Genomic DNA, 18,558 nt, shown 5'->3' on the forward strand with positions numbered 1-18,558 from the left:
ATTTTGGGGAAGAGCCACACTCCAGGGGCCAAAGAGCCGCATGTGGCTCGCGAGCCGGGGTTTGCCGACCACTGGCTTAGACCGGTGCCGTCCAATCCTGCAGCCACTCAGGACTACTTAGACCTGAACCTGTTACATGAAACAAAATAGAAACATCAGTTCCTCAGCCACCCAAGTAGCCACATCTCACGTGCCCAGCGGCCACATGCGGCTAGTGGCTACCACACCGGCCAGCACGGGGGAACACTTCCGTCATCACAGGGAATGGCACCCACGGCGCCCCCTCGCATGGGGCTTGCTGTCACTGCGCCTCGGTTCCCTCATCTCTAAGGCGCACGGCACAGGGTCTGCTTGGGCCGCGTACCCGGCTGAGGTCATGACTGCCGATCTGGGGTGAGGAGAGGAAATGGGGGGTGTCTCCGAGGTTTGGTTCTGAAAACCTGGCTCAGAATCCTGCGATCCCCGTCCCGCCCCCCCCTCGTCCGTTGGGAGGGCGAGGACTGCGGGGCAGGGAGCGGCCGCTGACAGCCCCAGCCGCGGCGACCCCAGCCCAGCCCGCGCGCCCTCCCGTTCCCCCGCGAGGCCAGGGCGCCCCGCCACCCCCTCCGGGGAAGGACCCCTCGGCCGCCGCCCGCGGAGCCGCGCGTCCAGTCCCGTCCCGTCCCGTCCCGTCCTGGGGGCTGCGGCGCGGGCCGGCCGGCAGGGGGCGCAGAGCGCGGCGGGCGGGGCGCACGGGGCGCGCGGGGCGGGTGGGGGCCGGGCCAGGGCCGCGCGGGACGGGGGACGAGCGGGCAGCGGCCGGCGGGACCGCAGCGGCAGCGGGAGCCGAGCCGGGATGCCGCGCCCCCGGGCCGGGCTGTAGCGGGGCCGGCGGAGCGCGCGCGGGCGGCGGCCATGGAGGTGGTGGACGAGACGGAGGCGCTGCAGCGCTTCTTCGAAGGTGAGGGACCGGCGCGGCGGGGCGCCCCACCTCGCGCCGGGAACCCCCTCGGACCTCCCCGGGGACGGGACCCCGGCTGTGCCTTCACCTCTGGGAGCCCCGGACGCCTCATCCAGGCTGGGCCCCCTGCAGGTCACTGGCCACCTCCACTGAGCTGGGCTCCCGGCTCCCGGCCCCCCCTCCCCAACACACAACTTCTTTGGAGTTTGGAGTTGTGTCCCCTTCCATGCTCGGTCCTCCTGCGTGCCTCCAGCACCCCCTAACCCCCCCAAATTCGGATACCTCCAACCCAGAGTCTGGGGACCCCCTACTGTGCTTCTCTGGAGCCTCCCCCAGGCGGGGACCCCCAGAACACTTGCTGGAATCTTCCATGTCTCAGGCTGGCCCCCCAACCCCTAGCGTTCCCCCCAGAGGCCGGGACCATGGCCCAGAGACGCGCCCACTGGTGCGCCTTTCGGGTGCCCCCCCCACACACACACACACATCACCCCCGTGCCCAGACCCCAGGGACCCTCCCACCTCCTCCCTTGAGTCTGGGACCCCCTTCAAGACGGCCACCCCCTTCTGCAAGGATGCTCCCTCCCCCAAGGCTGCAGGTCCTCTCAAAGCAGCTCCCCCTCCGCTGCTTGGGGCTGGGACCCCTTCCCCAGCATCCGCAGTGGGCTGGCCCCCCCCCCACCCCAGAATGCCCTCCTTGGGCTGGGACCCCCTGAGTTGGTGTCCCTAATGCCAGCCCCTTCCACGCGGAGACCCTCCCAAAGCTGTGACCTGCATCCTGCCAGCCCCCCCCCCCAGCCCCCCAGGCTCCTCAGGACTCTGTTGCACCCCCCTCCTCCCTTGTCCCTGGAGCTTTGCCGCTCTGACCCCACCCCTCACCTTGACCCTGTCAGGACCCTCCCAGGGCTGGGGTCTACACACACCTTACAGTATTTCTCCTACCCCCGCCTCCCCACAATGGCCTTGGAGGTCTCATGCATCTGCCCCTCCCCTCCGTTTCCAGGGCAGCCTGCCCCTCCCCCAGGGCTCTGCCCCTCCCGGGTGCTGGGTTCTAGAGGGATGGGGCCGATGGGTGGGGCGGCCGAGGTGCAGGCTGGCATGTCCCAGCCCACCCTGCGGCTCAGACCCTCTCCCCGGTCCCTAAGCCTACACCCTGCCCCTCCGCGCATTCAGAACCCAGAACTCAGCGATCCAGAAACTTCCATGGGTGTGAACCTGACCCCGGGAGGCAGGGGTGACCCAGGGGGCACTGTGCTGGGGCCACTAGGCCACTGGGCCACAGGGCCTGGAATCAGGACCCCAGTTTCAAGCCCAGTGCCCAGATCCCAGGCCCCACGAGGGAGAAAAGACGGCCCTTCTCTGCCTCCGTTTCTCCCTCCGGTGACTTGGGGGCGGCGGCCTCTGCCCCCTCCTGCTTGCTGAGCAGGCCAGGCAAGGGCACCCCAGGCCTCAGGCCTCCCCTGCGGGGATGCTGGGCGCTCCGACACCCGTGGCCCCCATGCCATCAGTTTCACTGGAGTAAATGGAGGCGCTGGGCCCTTGAGAGTCCTGGGCGGCCAGCCTCCCATCAGCCCCAGGGGTTTTCGTTCTCCCCAGACCCTGTTCACCCTTTAGGAGCCTTCGGGGGGCTCGATGGGGGTGGGGGTGCCTGGGGGGCAGGGAGAGGAGACTAGTCCTGGCTTGGAAGGTACGCTTTTGGGGGTGCCCTGAGCCTGCTAGTGCCCGTGGGCCAAGCCCCCTTGCTGCCTGCAGATACCCCCACGCCCCGGGGCCCTGGCGGAGGGATGGGCCGGCTTGCCTGGCTCCCCGGCTCCTGAGCCAAACCTTCCCTCCTGGCTTTGGGTGGGGGGTGGGGGTGGGGGCTGACGCCACGGCTCAGCCATGCGGCTGCCTGGCGGGAGGCTGCGCTGCTCCCTCCGGAGAGATAAGAGGAGACTCAAGAATGTCTGTGGGGAGCAGGGTGGTGTGGGCTGCCCGTGGGGAGGGCCCAGGGAGCCGGGCTGGGGTGTTCCCAGAGGCCGAGACGGGGAAGGTGGGGTGGGCGCCAAGGGCAGGGGTCTCCGGGGCCACGCGGGAGGGGACGGCCCTGCAGGGGCTCAGGTGGGCAGTGGTGTGTGGACGCAGCGTGGGTGTTAGGGAGCCCCGGGGCGCGGCGGGGCCTGGGCGTGCTCGCGGGTGTACGGATGGAAGTGGGGGGGGATGGGAGCTGTGCTTCTGCGCCTGTGCCGTGTTATGAGTGTGTGGGAACAATGTGTGCCCACACTCGGGGCTGGGACACCTGAGTTCTCCCCGGTCCCCGCGCGGCCGTGGCCTCTCCCCTGGACAGTGGGTATAGGGGCAGGGTCTGTGCCTTCTGCTCTGGGGAGCATCGGGACCCCGCGTCGGGCATGGCCCACTCTCTAGGCACATCAGGCGTACGTCCTGGTCCTGCCCGTGTGGGTGGGCCCAGCTGTGCCCACCCGGGGGTGGTGGGCTGAGGGCTAAGGTGCTTTGGGCCTCGGGTGGGAGGCTGGGGCAGGGCGGCCCCTCGAGGCTGGTACAGCTGGGCCCCCGTGACCACCCTGCTAATCCCCTGAGAGAGGCTGCAGTCGCCCACAGGCCGGCAGCCAGAGGACCCTCGGGGCGGGATGCACTGGCTCCCAGCAGGTAACAGGGCTGACCGGCCGGAGCCTTGAACTCCCAGAGCCTGGTTAGGGACCGGGGCAAGGCAGCGCCGGAGACCCCAATAGGACCTTAGAGGTTCTGGTGAAGGCTCGGCCACCCAGAGCTGTGTGACCTTGTGCGGAACTCTCGCCCTCTCTGGGCCCCTTTCCCCACCTGCAGGACAGGAGCAGGTGGCACGGAGCTGATGGTACCTTCAGCTCTGATGGGCCTTATCTCAGCCCAGGAAGGAGCGTGGGAGGGGGAGGGGCTGGCCCTGACTTTAGGGGCGCGTGGGCTTGAGCCCCCCGAGAGCAGGCGGGTGTGGGGGAAGCCTTAGAGACCGAGGGGAACTTCTGAGAGGCTGGGGCCTCCACGCAGCCCCTGGAGGTGGGAGCTGAGTGCGTTCCCTCTTTGCAGACCCACTGGGGCGCTTGGCCTGTGCCTCCTCCTCCCAGGCCTCAGGTCCCCTCCTGGCGCGGGCAGGTGCGTTGGACCAGCGATGGGACTTCCCATGGGATTCTTTTTAGCCGACAAACAAAGACAGACTTTTTTTTTTTTTTTTTTTTTGCCTTTGTCCTCTTGATGAGATATCTAGACTGGAGACAGGGCCCCCCACCCTGCCCCCTCCGCAGTCCCCCAGAGCACCAGGATCCTGGTTGGAGAGCCACCCTTCACCCAGCCCTGGGGTGGGGGCTGGCACTGTCCCCCCTTTCCCAGGGGCCAACAGAAGGGGGGTGGCCAGTGTTAGGCAGAGCTGACACCAGCCCCTGCTCTCTCCCCTGCCGCCAGGGCTGTGGGGGAAGGAGGGTGGCCCTTCTATGGCGACCGGCACCTTTGCCTCCAGAAGGCAGGAGGAGGCCTCAGGGAGACCACCTGTGACCGTAGGAGAGGACCCCGCCTGGACGGGAGGCTGGGGCTGAGCTGGGTGGGGGGTGATGGGTGGTACTGCAGCCCCAGGAGCAGGTGGAGAGGGAGGCGGCCAAACCCCTGACTCAAGGAGATGAGATGAGCTGCCTCCTAGGCCCATCCAGGGCCCCGGGGGGGGGGGGGGACTCCTGTCCCAGCCCCACCTCCCTGGGTCCTGAGTGCAGCTGGAGGGGAAAGGGGGGGCCTGACTCATCCCCTGTCCCCCACACCCAGCGCCACGGGGGGGGGGGGGCAGGAAGTGTTCTCAGGGAAGCAACAATGGCTGTGTGAACAAAGGCGGGGTGGGGGCACCCCAGGAAGCAGCCCTCCAGGAGGGCCTAGGGGAGAGGAGCCGCCGTGCCCCCCTGCTGACCCCGGCCCTCTCCAGAGTCTGGGGCCTGGCGGAGGGTCCCTGGTCTTAGACGGGGCCACGCAGGCTGTTTGGGAGAAAGACCGGCCGCTCTGGGCAGAATGGCCTCCTCCTGGGCACCTGGCCCCCACTCCCTGGCTCCCAAGGGCTTACAGGACTTGGGGGGCCCTGACAGCAGAGGCTGCTGGGTAACAGCCCAACGGGGCCCCTGATTGGCTGCTGCCCTTGGACTTTGCCCTCCCGATAAGGAGGAGCAGAAATCATTAACTGAATCATTAACGGGACGGCCCCGCCCCACCAGCCGCCTGCCCTTTCTTTCCACCTTCCTCCTCCTCACTCCCTCCTCTGGGCCTCAGTGCCATGGGGGGGGCCTCCTCTCCCACCCCAAAGTCTCCAGCCCCTGCTGCCAGTGCGTGGGGGTAGCCCCTGGGTTGGGGTGGGGGTCGGATGAGGTAATGGTCTGAGCTCTCATTGGGCGTGCTGCGGGGTCTGCTCCGGGGCCTGCTCCCAGCTCTGCTCACCGTGGGCATATCTCTGCACCTCTTTGTGCCTCCATTTTCTCCTCTGTGAAATGGGAGTGCAGTTGTGGTCCCAGTGCCTTCCTCTCAGGGTTCTGATTGGGTAAACGCGGCCTGTGCGGGGCCTAGGACAGTGCCTGGCAGAGTAAGGCTCCACAATGTCTGGCTGGATGCGCGTGCGGTCCCACAGTCAGGCTCCCTTGGAGGATGTATTGGTCCACAGGGTGGGCTGGGGCCTTTGGCGGGCGCTGTGTGCCTTGGGAAAGCCCCTCGCCCTCTCTGGGCTGCTTTTTCTAACGAGGAGGAGACGGTTCGGCCTTGTTGCCCATGCTCCCGGATGGGTCTGGCCCTGCCTGGTCCTGGTGCCTGCTCCTGGCTCCTGGCTCCTGGCACCTCCAGCGAGGCCCACCGGACCCTTCACCTCAGAGATTTGGAACTTGGGGGTGGGCAGGCGGGCCAGGGGGAGGGGCTTGACAAGGGGATGCGGATGGAGACCTGCCCTTTGTCTTTACCTGCCCCACAGGCCCGAGGTTTCCACATGTTGTTTCCCGGGAACCCTGGAGCTCAGTGGAGGTGCTGGTGGGTCCCCTCCTTTCCGAGAGGGTGGCTGAGGCAGAGAGAAAGGTGACGTGTCCGGCCCACGCGGGGTGGCCACCGCGGAGCTGGGACAGGTCCTGGGTCTCCTGACCTGCAGCCACTCACAGTGGTGCCAGCCTGGAGCGAGGCAGGGCGTGCCCGTGCCGAGGGTCCTGGTCAGCGCTGATGGCTGTGCTGGTGGCTTCTGCCCGCCCCTCACCCTCTGGGCCCCTCGCTCAGAAGGTCAAGGTTGTATGATATAAACAGTGAGACCCCAGGAGTGCCAAGGCCTGGACTAGGGAGGGAAGGAAGGGCAAAACCCAGGCCCGGGTCCCCACTGGCCTGGATTATGGGCCGAGGGCTCCAGGGAGCCCTGTCCCCTTCCTCCAGGCCGCATCGGTGGGAAGGTTCCTCCATCGGACCGAGGTCCCCCTAGCCCCCACAATGCATCACCACAGCCTCCATCTCCCTGCGGAGTTTGAGGCCCGCCCTCCCTCCGGGGCCTTCGCTCCCTCCCCTCTTCATCTCTTCTCCCTCTGCGGGTCTCCCTCGTGGGGCCTGGGGCCTGGGGTGGGAGGAGGGCGATCCCCACCCCCTGCCCTGCCCTGCCAGCTTGCAGGGGCTGCCTTTGTCAGGGCACTTGGGGGTCTTGACACTAAGTTTGCTCATTTAGATCTGGCTCCAGCTGGACCCGACGGGGAAGTGTGTTGGCCTGGGCCTGCCTTTGGATCCGTGTGCACGTGTGTGCACGCGTGTACACGCCTGTGCCGAGTGCTGAGATGTGAACATACACAAGCATGCTCGTGCCCCAGGGCCTTTGCACTGGCTCCCACACCTGGAATGCTCCTCCCAGATATCCCTGTGGCTCACCTCCTTTACATCTTTGCTCAGCGAGGCCTGCCCTGACCTTCCTACTTAGAACTACGGTTTCTCCCCGCTCTCCGGGCCCCAGCCCCTCTCCCGGCTTTGTTTTCTCGTAGCCTCTGTCACCTTCTAAAACGCTATGGACTTTGCTGGCCTGTCATGTGGCTCTGCCTCCGGAATGTCAGCTCCACGTGGGCAGGTCTTGTTCATCTTGTTTGCTGCTGTCCCTGGCACATGGCAGATGCTCAGTAAATAGTTGTTGGAATGAATGAGCACGTATGGAGCATGCTGGGGTGTGGACATGTGTGTGTCAGTATGGGAGGGGTGTGCCACCGTGTATATGTGTGTGTTCGTATGTACAAAATCATGTGCGTGCCGGAGGATAACTGGCTGGGAGTACGCCCTTGTGCGCACACATGCGTGTGGGATACGGATGGAGACCTGCCCCTACCCCATGCTGCCGGGTCTCTATCCCACCTTTGTGGCCTGTCCGTCATGGCCCCTGTGGGAGAGGGCTGGGGGCCTCAGGCAGGAACTAACGCAGCCCTGGGGACTCCAAGGGCCCCTTGGGGCATCATGGGGCGCTAAGGGCTGGGGATCCCCAGAGCAGAGCAGGGGCCCCTGGGACTAAGGCGGGTTCCCTAAGAACAGGTCGCAGCGGTGGGCTCAGTTCCGTTGGACCTGGCTTGGGGGCATCTGGGGCTGTGCGTTCAGCCTGGCGTCCGTGTGGCGCCTGGAGGAGGACACAGCTGAATCCCAGGGGTAGCCAGAGACTGCAGGTTCCCCGGAGGAGGCTGGTCTCTGCAGAACGCGGGAATCTTCTGCATTTTTAACAAGAAGTGGAACAGAGACAACTGTGGCTTCGATTTAAGGACCTGCTGGCAGTGGCTCAAGAGCTACATCCTTGTCCTTCAGCCCCAGGTTAATGGGATCTGCTGCAGGGATGCAAAGCCTGGCTTACAAGATCAAGGGTCTGACCTGAAGGCATGTTAAGTGAGAAAACTGGCCACAGGGGACAGCCAGCAGATATCACAGTAATCGTAGATCGTATTAATAGAGATAGCAAATCCAAACCAAGGGAGGTGGGAGACCACTGTGCCCTGTCCCGGTGTGAACTGGTTGGGGACAGGTTGATGAGCTCAGTCAATCCTGGGAGATGAGCCATAGCCCTGGGGGCCTCTGTAACTGGGGTGATTGGGGAGGGGTTGCGGGGGCAGGCAGGCTGACCCGTGGCGGGATGGCTAGCACCACGGCCTGGCGGCATAGCAGCATGGCACTGGCCAGGCCTCAGAGGGGCTCGGGAGAAGGGGCAGGGTCCCTCCGAGGCTCCTTGGAGCCAATTTACAGCAAAGGGGAGCGGCCTGGGGGGCAGTGGGACAGCGGAGCAGGAAAGGAGATGGGGTCCCGAGAGAGATGGAGACAGCACTGCACGCTGAGTGAGGAACGGCCTCCTGGGGTAGGTGCCCCCACCCTCTCCCTGAAGGCGCTGGGCCCTGCTGCTCTGATAGACAAGGAAGCCGGCCCAGGACAGGCGCTTGTTGAGGCCGCCCAGCAGGGGGGAGGGGGTGCGGGGGGGGGGGTGCTACGTTGGCAGATGGGCCTCTCTGACCCCAGGGGCCCCGTAGGGCAACATGGGGTGCCCAGGTGGGCAGTCTCCTGTCCACTACCACCCTGACCTCCTGCCACTGCTTGGGGCCAGGGTGCCCCTCAGACTCCAGCCCCGGGGCGGACTCTCAGCACAGTGGGGGCACAGGCTTGGGCCACGTGCCCTGTGGGCCAGGGGTTCAGGTGAGCTCTGCCTGGCCAGCGTCCTTAGGCCCTGGCCTGCCCTGCCCACAGCCACGTGGCTGACGGGATTTCCGCCATGTTTGGGGCATGAATTGACAAGTGCCCCATTGACGGGCAGGGGGGAGGGTGTGGGCAGGGCACAAGCCACCCACTGTGCCGGGTCCCCACCCTCCCTGTCCCCCAGGACAATGGCCGAGACTCAGCCAGTGGCCACAGCTGGTGGGGAGGGGGTGGGCATGAGCACGAGGAGGGGAGAAGGGAGGGGTCCAGGGCGGAGGACCACCTGGGCCCCAGCCGCCTCATCCCGCACCTGGCTCATGGCCCTTCAAGTCCCCGTCTGCCCAGCTGAGTGGCCTTAAAGGAGGGAGGGGCGTGGAGGGAGGGGGCTCCTTCCCGCAGCCTGGGCCCATTCTCCTGGGAAGGGGCAGTGTCTGGATCCTGTTAAAAGCAGGTAATAAAGGACCGAATTAATGAGAAGCATCTGGGGTGCACAGCTCGGCAGGGCAGAGACGGTACCTGGAGGGGCCCTGTCTAGCCCTGGCTCCTGAGCACAGTGCGGCCTGCCGGGCGGAGGACCCCAGACCCAGACAGGCCTGGCTCCGGGGTCCTGCTGGCCACTTTGCTCGGCCATCCCGTGCACGTTGATTGAGTGCCTGCTGAAGGCTTAGCTACGTGGATCCAGACAGGACAGGCACCCTTCCTGGGCCTCCGGTTCCCCATCTGTAAAATGGAGAACAAGAAAACCACCTGAGAATTAAGGATGAGTCGTGTAAAGTGTGTGGTGGCGTTGGGCATGGTGACCACGCCGTGGGTGAGAGCTGTGGGAGTGGGCAGACCCGCGCCCGCCTGTGATGTCTGCGCCAGGCAGGAGAGCAAAGGGCCTGGTGAGCAAGGAGAAAGGGGGCACAGCTCAGGAGGATGGAGAGGCAGAGCGGGGCTCCCAGAGGGACTGACGTTTAAGCCCAGCCGGGGGAGCGCTAGGAGGGGGCTCCCTGGGGCTCGCGTAAAGGGCCTGATGTGCGGGGCAGGGGCGGGCGGGGATGTTTGTCCGGGGCAGAATGGGCAGGAACATGGAGAGTTGCAGGGAGGAAGCTGGGCAGGAGAGGAGGCTGTGGGCAGGCAGGGCCCGAGCTAGCCAGGCCTTGGACCGCGAGCATGGGCCGTGGCTGAGGTTGGAGAAGCGGGAGGCGGGGTGCTGCTGTGAGCTGGTGGTACCATGTTCTGGCCGTGGGACCGGGGCGGCCTCGGCCTCCCGGGGAGGTCCTGCAGATGAGCAGGACGCGCGGCTTCCTGCTGACAGGTATCTGCTGCTGGCTCAGCAATATTCCAGGGCTATTTTGGGAGCCGTGGGGGAGGGGACCCCCAAGAGTGCCCAGGGGCCCTGCCTTCCTCCTGGGTTCCTGGGGGCTCCGCCCCAGCCTCAGGAATCCCAACCCAACCCCCCCCCTCACCCCCCACCCCTGTCCTCCTGGAATGTTTGGTTAGAAATCCGCAATGTGGTTCCTGGGGCAGGCTGGGGGCATCGCCTGGTAGCTGGACCCCTTAGGCCGGGCAGGCTGTGCGGGGAGCAAACCAGGCGGGCCTCAAGGGCTCCCAGCAAAGGAGAAGATGTGGGGTCATTGTTCCTCAGGAGGCCCACCAACCCCCAAACCTCAATCTTGTCTCCGACCCATGGGCCCACCCCCACCCCCACCCCGTCCTGCCCCAGGGGCTCCCTCCTCCCTCCTCCGTCCACCCGGCCCCTGGCACGGGAGGGTCTCTCCTCCCCACAACCACATCTGGTTCTCGTTAGGGTCCCAGGATGCCTCTGCCTGCGGCCCCCCTCTCCTGGGGGAGGTGGGCAGGAGGATTAGGGGTGATTAGGAACACTCCTGGCCAGGGGAGGAGGAGGAGGGAAAGAGGGGCCTGGCCTGTTATAAATAGCAGCACCGTGACTCCATCACCCCATCATTCACTGTCGATTCCAAGTTCAGTCTCAAACCTGCAGCTTCAGCGGCCGGGACAGGGGAGGGGGGGGGTGGGGGGGGTGCCCTGCTGTGCCCGCTCCCTCTCCATCTCCTGTGCTTGGTCCTCCCTCAGGAGCCCCCTCCCCCGCCATCAGGTGGGGGTCCCAGGATGGCGGGGAGGTCTCCGTAAGCACCAACCACACCTTCCCCTCTAGTCAGGCCCCTGCACCTGGGCTTGCCTCCTCCTTGCTGGGTTGCCTTGGGCCGGGGCCTTGCCCTCTCTGGACGAAGGGGATGAAGCTAAGAACATCAAGTCTGCAGACTTGATTGGGAGGTAAACCCATAAAGCACGGAGAGCCATGGTGCCACCATCTATCACGTCACCGTCACCGGTCGGGAAGATGGTCGCGTGGCCATGAGCAGCCGTCGGGTGCTTGTATGTAATAAGCTCCTGTGATTGTTCATGTGCTTGGCTCCAAACCGGCCTGGCACACAGTAGGCGCTCAGTCAATGGGCCTTTGGTTAGGAGGGAAGGATGGGTGGAGAAGGGGCTCTGGAACCTCGGCGTGCAGACTGGTCATTTCCGGCTTGAGACGCTCCCCTTGCCCGGGCCACATGGGGCCCTGGACGGCCATTGGCCGAGCTCGGTGGGTGTCCCTGGTTCCTGGCTGGGTGAGCCAGGGGTGGGGGCAGCAGGAGGGCCTGTCCCAGGCAGCGCGTGACTCCCAGGAGGGCTTAGCCCTCATTAATCACCTAAGCGGGGCTCAGCATTCCTGAAATGCCGGCCAGGGCTGGGGAGGAGCCGGGCGGGGGGCTCCCGGGGACCCCCGGGCTCTGGGAACAGGCAGTGAGGTCAGCCACTCCGTCTGCGGAGCACCCGCTCTGTGCCAGGCGCCCTGCAGCCCTCAACTTGTTTCACCCTCAAAACGAGCCTGGAAAGTGTTCGCTGTTCCTGTCCGCATTTTACTCAGGAGGAGGCTGAGGCACAGAGAGGGTGGTGGCCTGCCCAGTGTCGCCCAGCGGGGAGTAGGTGAGCCCGGCTTTGTCCCCGGGGCCTGTCTGAGCTCCCCGGACTCACCAAGGGGAACATGGGGTGCAGACCCCAGACGCAGCTCCCGGGGCCTGTGGGAGGTGCCGTCTGCCTCAGTGGGCTGCCCGCGCAGGCCAGCAGCGTGGGTGGGGCCGTCCTCCATTATCGGGGCTGACGCATCTCCCACGTCAGCCCCCTTATCACCCCTCCCTCTGCTCCCCCCGCAAGGTGACCCTGGGAGGGGAAGGCCAGCGCCGCCCTCTCCTCCCGCCGACGCCGGAGACCATGGGCCGCCTTTTCTGTGCGCCCCTCCCGGCGGGAGGGTAGGGCCCGGCCCAACTGGGAAGGCCCTGGAGAGGGCGGGTGGGGAGCAGGCTCCGTCCGCCATCATGTTGCCGCTACGAAGCCAGGGCGGGCCCTCACCTCTCTGGGCCTCCCGCTGTGCGAAACCGGCTACGCACCCCGGCCTGTCACGGGGTGACGGGCATGTGCAGTGGGAGCAAGCTGGGCACGCCGTTTCTGTCCCCGCTCCCTCTCCCGCTGGGCCGTGGGGCGCAGGAGGCTCCCCCAGCCCATGGCGCACGCCCCCCAGATGGTGGTCCACCTACTAGGCCTCCTGTCCCTCCCGGGTGCCCACATGTGGGGCCGGCTACTGGACACGGCAGGACAGGGCCCCAGGGCGGCAGGCGGCCCCTGGGCTTCTTGTTCGTCAGCCCCACGGGCAGGGGGACGGCTGCCCCCTTTCACAGAGGAGGGGCTGCGCCTGTGAGGACGCCGGAAGCGGGTGGAGGGCAGGAAGCCGCTGTCCGTCCGGATCTGCGCCCTGGCCCCTCCCCTCCTTGTTGACTCCAGGCGGCCCTGTGGGCGGGGGTGGTCGGTGCCTCCCGGGAGGGGTGTCAGGCGGGGGACGATGAGGGACTCTGCCCCACAGGGGTGTGTGGGGAGCCGGCGCGGCCATGGCATACTCATGCCAGCTCAGCCTGGTTCAGTGACCCTGAGTGGGGGCGAGGAAAGGCTTAGAAAAGACAGGCAAGAGAATGAAAGCTGGGTCTCGTGGGACGCTGCCCCTCGGATGGCCAGCGCCCACAAGCCGTGTCTTTATTTCATAGCAGATCCCACGAGGCAAGGTCAGGGCGTGGCCAAGATGTTTACAACGTTCTCGTGGGTTTCCATCCTACTCAACCACATGCACCTGAACTCTACCAAGCCCACATCACTCAGCCACGTGGGGCCACGTGTTCGGACCACAGGTTCAAGCTTTCAGCTGCAGCTGTTGGCTGTCACTGTGCTGGGAAGGCTCTGCCCTCCAGCTGGGACTTGCACGTGGCCATGAGAGGACTGTGCCCTCTCATCAGCCCGAGGCTTGAACCTGTCCCAACACTAGCCGCGCCCCACAGGGGTGTGCATGGGTGGGGAGGAGACCCCGCCTGGGGTGAGCTGGAGGGCTGGGCCCGGAGGCCACCGCTCCCGGCTCACGTCTGCCCCTCCCCGCAGGCCACGACCTCAGCGGGGCCCTGGAGCCCTCCAACATCGACACCAGCATCCTGGAGGAGTACATCAGCAAGGAGGACGCCTCGGACCTGTGAGTGCCCGGCCCGCCTCCCGCCCTGCCCGCCTCCCGCCCTGCCCTCCGGCCTCGCCTCTACCTAGGAGGTGACAGGCCCTGCCTGGGACAGGCTGACCCCGCAGCCTGCCTTGCGGGTGGGGCTCCGGGGTCCTGGCTGGCGCTGAGCTTGCCCCCTTCTCCGCAGCTGCTTCCCCGACATCTCTGCTCCAGCCAGTACCGCCTCCTACGCCCACGGGCAGCCGGCCATCCCGGGCTCCAGCGGGGTCCTCCACCTGAGCCCACCTGGGGGTGGACCCTCCCCGGGGCGCCATGGCCCCCTCCCTCCCCCGAGCTACAGCGCCCCGCTCAACTGCAACAACAACAATGGCATGGGCGCCGCTCCCAAGCCCTTCCTGGGGGGCTCTGGGCCCCCCATCAAGGCAGAGCCCAAGGCTCCCTATGCCCCAGGGTGAGTGAGGGCAGGGAGCGAGCGTGTGGGGGGTTAGAAGCAGGGACCCGGGGCAGGCAGGGCGTCGGGCCAGTGACCGTGGGTCTGGGAGGAGCTGGCCAAGGCCTGGCCGTGGTGGTCGGGCTGCCCAGTGGGCAGGTAAGGTGGGTAGGACGAGGGCCAGGCTGAGCCATGGGCGGCACGCAGGGCTCTGAGCAGAGGAGGGGTGAGGGCTGACGGAGGTGCTGGAAGAATCTCTGAGAGCTGTGTGCAGAGTGGACAGGAGTGGGGGAGACTGGTGTTTACATTCACAACTGTTTACATTCACAGGACCACCTACACACATGTGCACACCTACACGTGTGTACGTACGCAGACACGCAAACTCCCCTCACTGCGCGGCCCTGTCCACTCAGCCATGCATTTAGCCGCCATTTGCTGTGGTTGCAGGGAGCTGACTGATGTGCAGATGTGGGACCCCATGCTCCACCCCAGCTGCCTCCTAGACCAGGGGTGGGCAAACTTTTTGACTCAAGGGCCACAATGGGTTCTTAAACTGGACCGGAGGGCCGGAACAAAAGCATGGATGGAGTGTTTGTGTGAACTAATATAAATTCAAAGTAAACATCATTACATAAAAGGGTGCCGTCTTTTTTTTCAATAATTTTATTCATTTCAAACGGGCCGGATCCGGCCCGCGGGCCATAGTTTGCCCACGGCTGTCCTAGACCCTCCCGCCCATGTCAGAGGGTCCCTAGCGACAGCCTGATTAGGGGTCAGCCCCAGGGTCTTCCCTGTAAAGTGAGCCCCAATGCTCCCCTCCAGGCGCTGTGGAAATGGGGAGCCATGCGGGAGGCACCGCCGCCGTCTCCCGGCTTACGGGTTGGGCAGCAGGGCGAGCTGGGTGTCAGGGCTGAGCTGCTCGAGGGCTTGAGGCCTGGACCCGAAGGGAAGGGAGGCAGGGAGAGCGCTAATGTGTAAGCAGCGCCCGCTGTGTGAGCTCATCCACCGGCCCGGGAACTGCCCGGGAGGGAAGCTCCGCTGGTCCTCACGCAGGTTCTTTTTTAATATATTTTTATTGATTTCAGAGAGGAAGGGAGAGAGAGAGAAACATCAGTGATGAGAGAGAGTCACTGATTGGCTGCTTCCTGCACGCCCCCCACTGGGGATCGAGCCTGCAACCTGGGCAGGTGCCCTTAACCGGAATCGAACCTGGGACCCTTCAGTCTGCAGGCCGATGCTCTATCCCAGCGGTTCTCAACCTGTGGGTCGCGACCCCTTTGGGGGTCGAAGGACCCTTTCACAGGGGTCGCCTGAGACCATCGGAAAACACATATATAATTACATATTGTTTTTGTGATGAATCACGATGCTTTAATGATGTTCAATTTGTAACAATGAAAGTACATCCTGCATATCAGATATTTACATGACGATTCATAACAGTAGCAACATGACAGTGATGAAGTAGCAACGAAAATAATGTTATGGTTGGGGGTCCCCACAACATGAGGAGCTGTATGAAAGGGTCGCGGCATGAGGAAGGTTGAGAACCACTGCTCTATCCACTGAGCCAAACTGGCTAGGGCATCACGCAGGTGCCCTAATGGGAGGGAAAGGCCTTGTCCAGAGCCACACCGGCCTCTGTGCCTGGGCCCTTCACTGCCCCGCCCCTGCCAGGCCCTGTTCTAGAAGGTAAACAAGACAGGCAGGGCCCGCCCGGCTGTGGAACCGCGGTCTCGGCGGGGAGGGCGTCCTCCATCCTGAACCACCGTGTGGCGGGCTGAGAGCTCCTGGAGGAGCGGGCGGAAGGAGCACGAGGCGCTGTGGGGCCTCAGGGGCAGGGCTCGGAGGGTGCGAAGGGCCCTGGCCCACTGGAGACACCCAAGGCCGCCGTCAGGGGATGCGGGGAGGCCGGCCGTGGGGCTGGAGAGGCCCGGTCCGCAGTGAGGGCCTCAGGGAGGGTCAGCCCCCGCCACTTAGCACTTTCCGGCCTCCTCACGTGGCTGGGGGGGTGGGCAGGTGGCTTGTCCTGGAGCGTGGGCACTCTGGGGTCCGCCCAGGCCGTGTCCATGTGGCTGGGCACAGCGGTGGCAGTCTCTCCCGACTGGGGACCGGGGATGGCCAGAGAGCGGCCCCCCGGGTGGCAGCGCAGGCCTCATGCAGGACGTGCTGACCTCTCGGGGTCGAGTTTGTTCTTTTGCTCGAACCGCTGATAACACCAAACCTGCAAGAAAAGAATACAGCCAGGCCCCGCCGAGCTGGCTCCCTGCCCGTCCACACCTGCCCCTGGTGGGACAGCCCCCCAGGCCCTCCCAGCCCCCCGAGGGCCCTGCGTTTCCAGGAAGTGGGGGCGTCAATGGGCAAAGGCAGGGGGGGCAGGCTTGGGCCCTCGCCTGGGGACAGAGCCCTGAATGCCGATGCCATCATGAGGGACACTGGTGACGGGCCCCCAAGTGCCCAGTAGGTCTGAGGCAATGCTGGGCAAGAGCCCAAGACTCCCCCACCCCCAATAACTGCCAGGCACCCCGAGGTGACTGGTGCAGAGCAATGCCCCGCGGGTGGGAGTGAGGAGACCTGGCTGCCTCCGCCTCGGGGTCCCTGGGCCCGGCCCCCGAGGAACTGCACCCCGACACCCCTCCCTCTCCCACAGCACGCTGCCTGACTCCCCCCCGGACTCGGGCTCGGAGGCCTACTCCCCCCAGCAGGTGAATGGTGAGTCTAGCGGGCACCGCCCTCCCCCCGGGGCTGGGGCAAGTGGTTGGGGCGGCCTTATCGGGAGGGAGGGAGCGCGGAGGGAGGGGGCCAGCGCTGCCCCACAGGCCACATTATCGCTGGTCAAATACTCGGGCGGGCGCTGCCCATTGTTTCCCCGCGGGCGGGTGGGGAGCCAGCCCTGCCCCAAGCGAGTGTCCCTCCGGCGATGCCACCGCCTGCCCGCCGGCGCCATCATGGATGCGCCCTTCGGCGGTAAGTGGACGGCTTGGGAAGGCCTCCCCAGCTCCAGGCCCACCTCGCCCTGGGGGTGCGCGGGGTGCCGTGGCCCCCAGGTGGCCAAAGGCAGAAGGATCACGGGCAGCAGTCTCCCCACGCCCAGAGAGGGGTCAAGAGTTCTGTTTATCTTACCAAACATCTCTGGAATGCCTCCCGGGGACAGAGGCAGCTGGCCTCCCCGCTCGGGCTGGGGGGCTGCCGGGGGCCTGGTGGGGGGCTGGCGGGAGGATGCTGCCACGGGCCTGCCCTGGGGGTCTCAGGAGACTCCTTCCGGGGGCCCGGGGAGGAGCTGGGATGTGGGGTCTTCCCCAGGGAGCCGGTTCCCAGCCGGGCCCAGTGGAAGGAGCTGGCTAAAGTGGGGTGAAAGGCCGCACACCCCCTGGGCCGGGGCCTGCCTCCCTGCCCAGGCCTCTAGTGGCCAGCCTTGAGCTGCCCAGGCCTCCTCCCACATGGGCTTGGTGGGAGGGCAGCCCCAGGCTTGGCCCGGCAGAGGCGGGAATGGGGAGACCCAGGCCAGGGAGAGCTGGTGCCCCGGCAGGTGTCTGATGCCTGCCCCCTTCTCTCCGCAGACCCTCACCTCCTGCGCACCATCACCCCCGAGACCCTGTGCCACGTGGGAGGGCCCTCCCGCCTGGAGCACCTGCCCCCACCCCCAGCCCACCTGCCAGGCCCCCCACCGCCTCCGCTACCCCCACCTCACTACTCCGTCCTCCAGCGGGACCTGTACATGAAGGCGGAGCCCCCGATGCCCCCCTATGCTGCCATGGGGCAGGGGCTGGTGCCCGCCGACCTGCACCACACGCAGCAATCCCAGATGCTGCACCAGCTGCTGCAGCAACATGGAGCTGAGTAAGACGGGGCTCCCCCTCCCCGGGTGGGAAGATGAGGTGGGGGGTCAGGGAGCAGCAGGCAGGACAGAGGTGGAGGTGGGCACGGGGCAAACCCAGGAAGGGCAGGAGGCTCAGACCCCAGGACACGGGGTCAGGGTATGTGTGTCCGCATGTGCCCAGCAAGGTAGCAGGTATTCCAGACACGGCCAAGTGCTCACGACTGCCTTGCTGGGCAGGCGTGGCCACCCCCGTTGTCCGTCTGGGAACCTGGGCTCTAGGTCACGGAACTGGGAAGGACAGAGGGGAGATTTGCACCTGGGCTGTGCTGTCCCCAGCGCCGGTGACTTCCCAGCCGCATGGAGCCCTCGGCTCTGAGGAGGTGCCAGGCATGGACCCGAGCTCCCTGCTCTGCCTCCAACCTGCAGAATTGCCATTTTAGTTTTACACACTGAGATTTAAATATATATATATATCTTTATTGATTTCAAATAGGGAGAGGGAGAAAGAGACAGAAACATCAATGATCAGAGAGACTCATTGACCAGCTGCCTCCTGCACACCCCCTTCTGGGGACCAAGCCTGCAACCCAGGCATGTGCCCTGACCGGGAATCGAACCCTGACCTCCTGGTTCATAGGTCGATGCTCAACCACTGAGCCACACTGGCCGGGCTCCCTGTTGGTATCTCCTGAGAGATTTAGTTCAAGGAAAGATTCCGCTGCCAAACCTTTTGGTCAAACAGGAGAAGGGGTGCTGTGCAGCCCCCCACATTTCAGCCCCGCTCCAGGAAACGCTCCTTCCTGCCTCTGTGGCCCGTGGGGTGCTCTGCAGAGGCTCCCCTGGGGGTAACACGGGGTGACGTAGGTGACAGTGCAGGGGAGGACAGCCTCCTCACTCCCCGGTTCTGAGCCCTCCGTGTGCCAGGCCCCTTGCGGTGCGATAGGGACACACGGGCAAGTCCGGTGTGGCTCCTGCCGCCTGGCTTCCACAGTTCAGGGGTAGGGTGGGTGCGGAACCAGGGAATGCAGCACAGAGTGATGGGGAGCCCTGCGGAGGCCAAGCCGGGGGGCTTCCTGCAGGAGGTGTCCTCCGGGCTGGGCATATCCGGCAGAAACGGTGGAGAGAGAGGCTGGGCACTGCCTAGGGGGAGGGGCTCAGGGGGA

At 65.6% G+C, this 18,558-nt stretch overlaps 1 protein-coding gene across 3 annotated transcripts in view; it reads left to right on the plus strand.

Moving 5' to 3' along the window:
- Nucleotides 1-894: 894 nt before the first annotated feature.
- The window catches only part of MYRF (myelin regulatory factor), a gene marked incomplete at its 5' end in the record, with an annotated part of 31,590 nt that continues 13,926 nt past the window's right edge, over nucleotides 895-18,558 (plus strand). For all 3 annotated transcript variants that reach the window (XM_081099538.1, XM_081099537.1, XM_081099539.1), the window contains 5 exons: nucleotides 895-940; nucleotides 13,073-13,160; nucleotides 13,330-13,593; nucleotides 16,226-16,287; nucleotides 17,136-17,415. In XM_081099538.1, coding sequence (XP_080955664.1) covers nucleotides 895-940; nucleotides 13,073-13,160; nucleotides 13,330-13,593; nucleotides 16,226-16,287; nucleotides 17,136-17,415 — 740 coding nt within the window. The remainder of the gene's footprint in view (nucleotides 941-13,072; nucleotides 13,161-13,329; nucleotides 13,594-16,225; nucleotides 16,288-17,135; nucleotides 17,416-18,558) is intronic.

Source organism: Myotis nattereri (assembly GCF_964212035.1).
Source record: "Myotis nattereri genome assembly, chromosome: 9".
Lineage (NCBI taxonomy): Eukaryota > Metazoa > Chordata > Mammalia > Chiroptera > Vespertilionidae > Myotis > Myotis nattereri.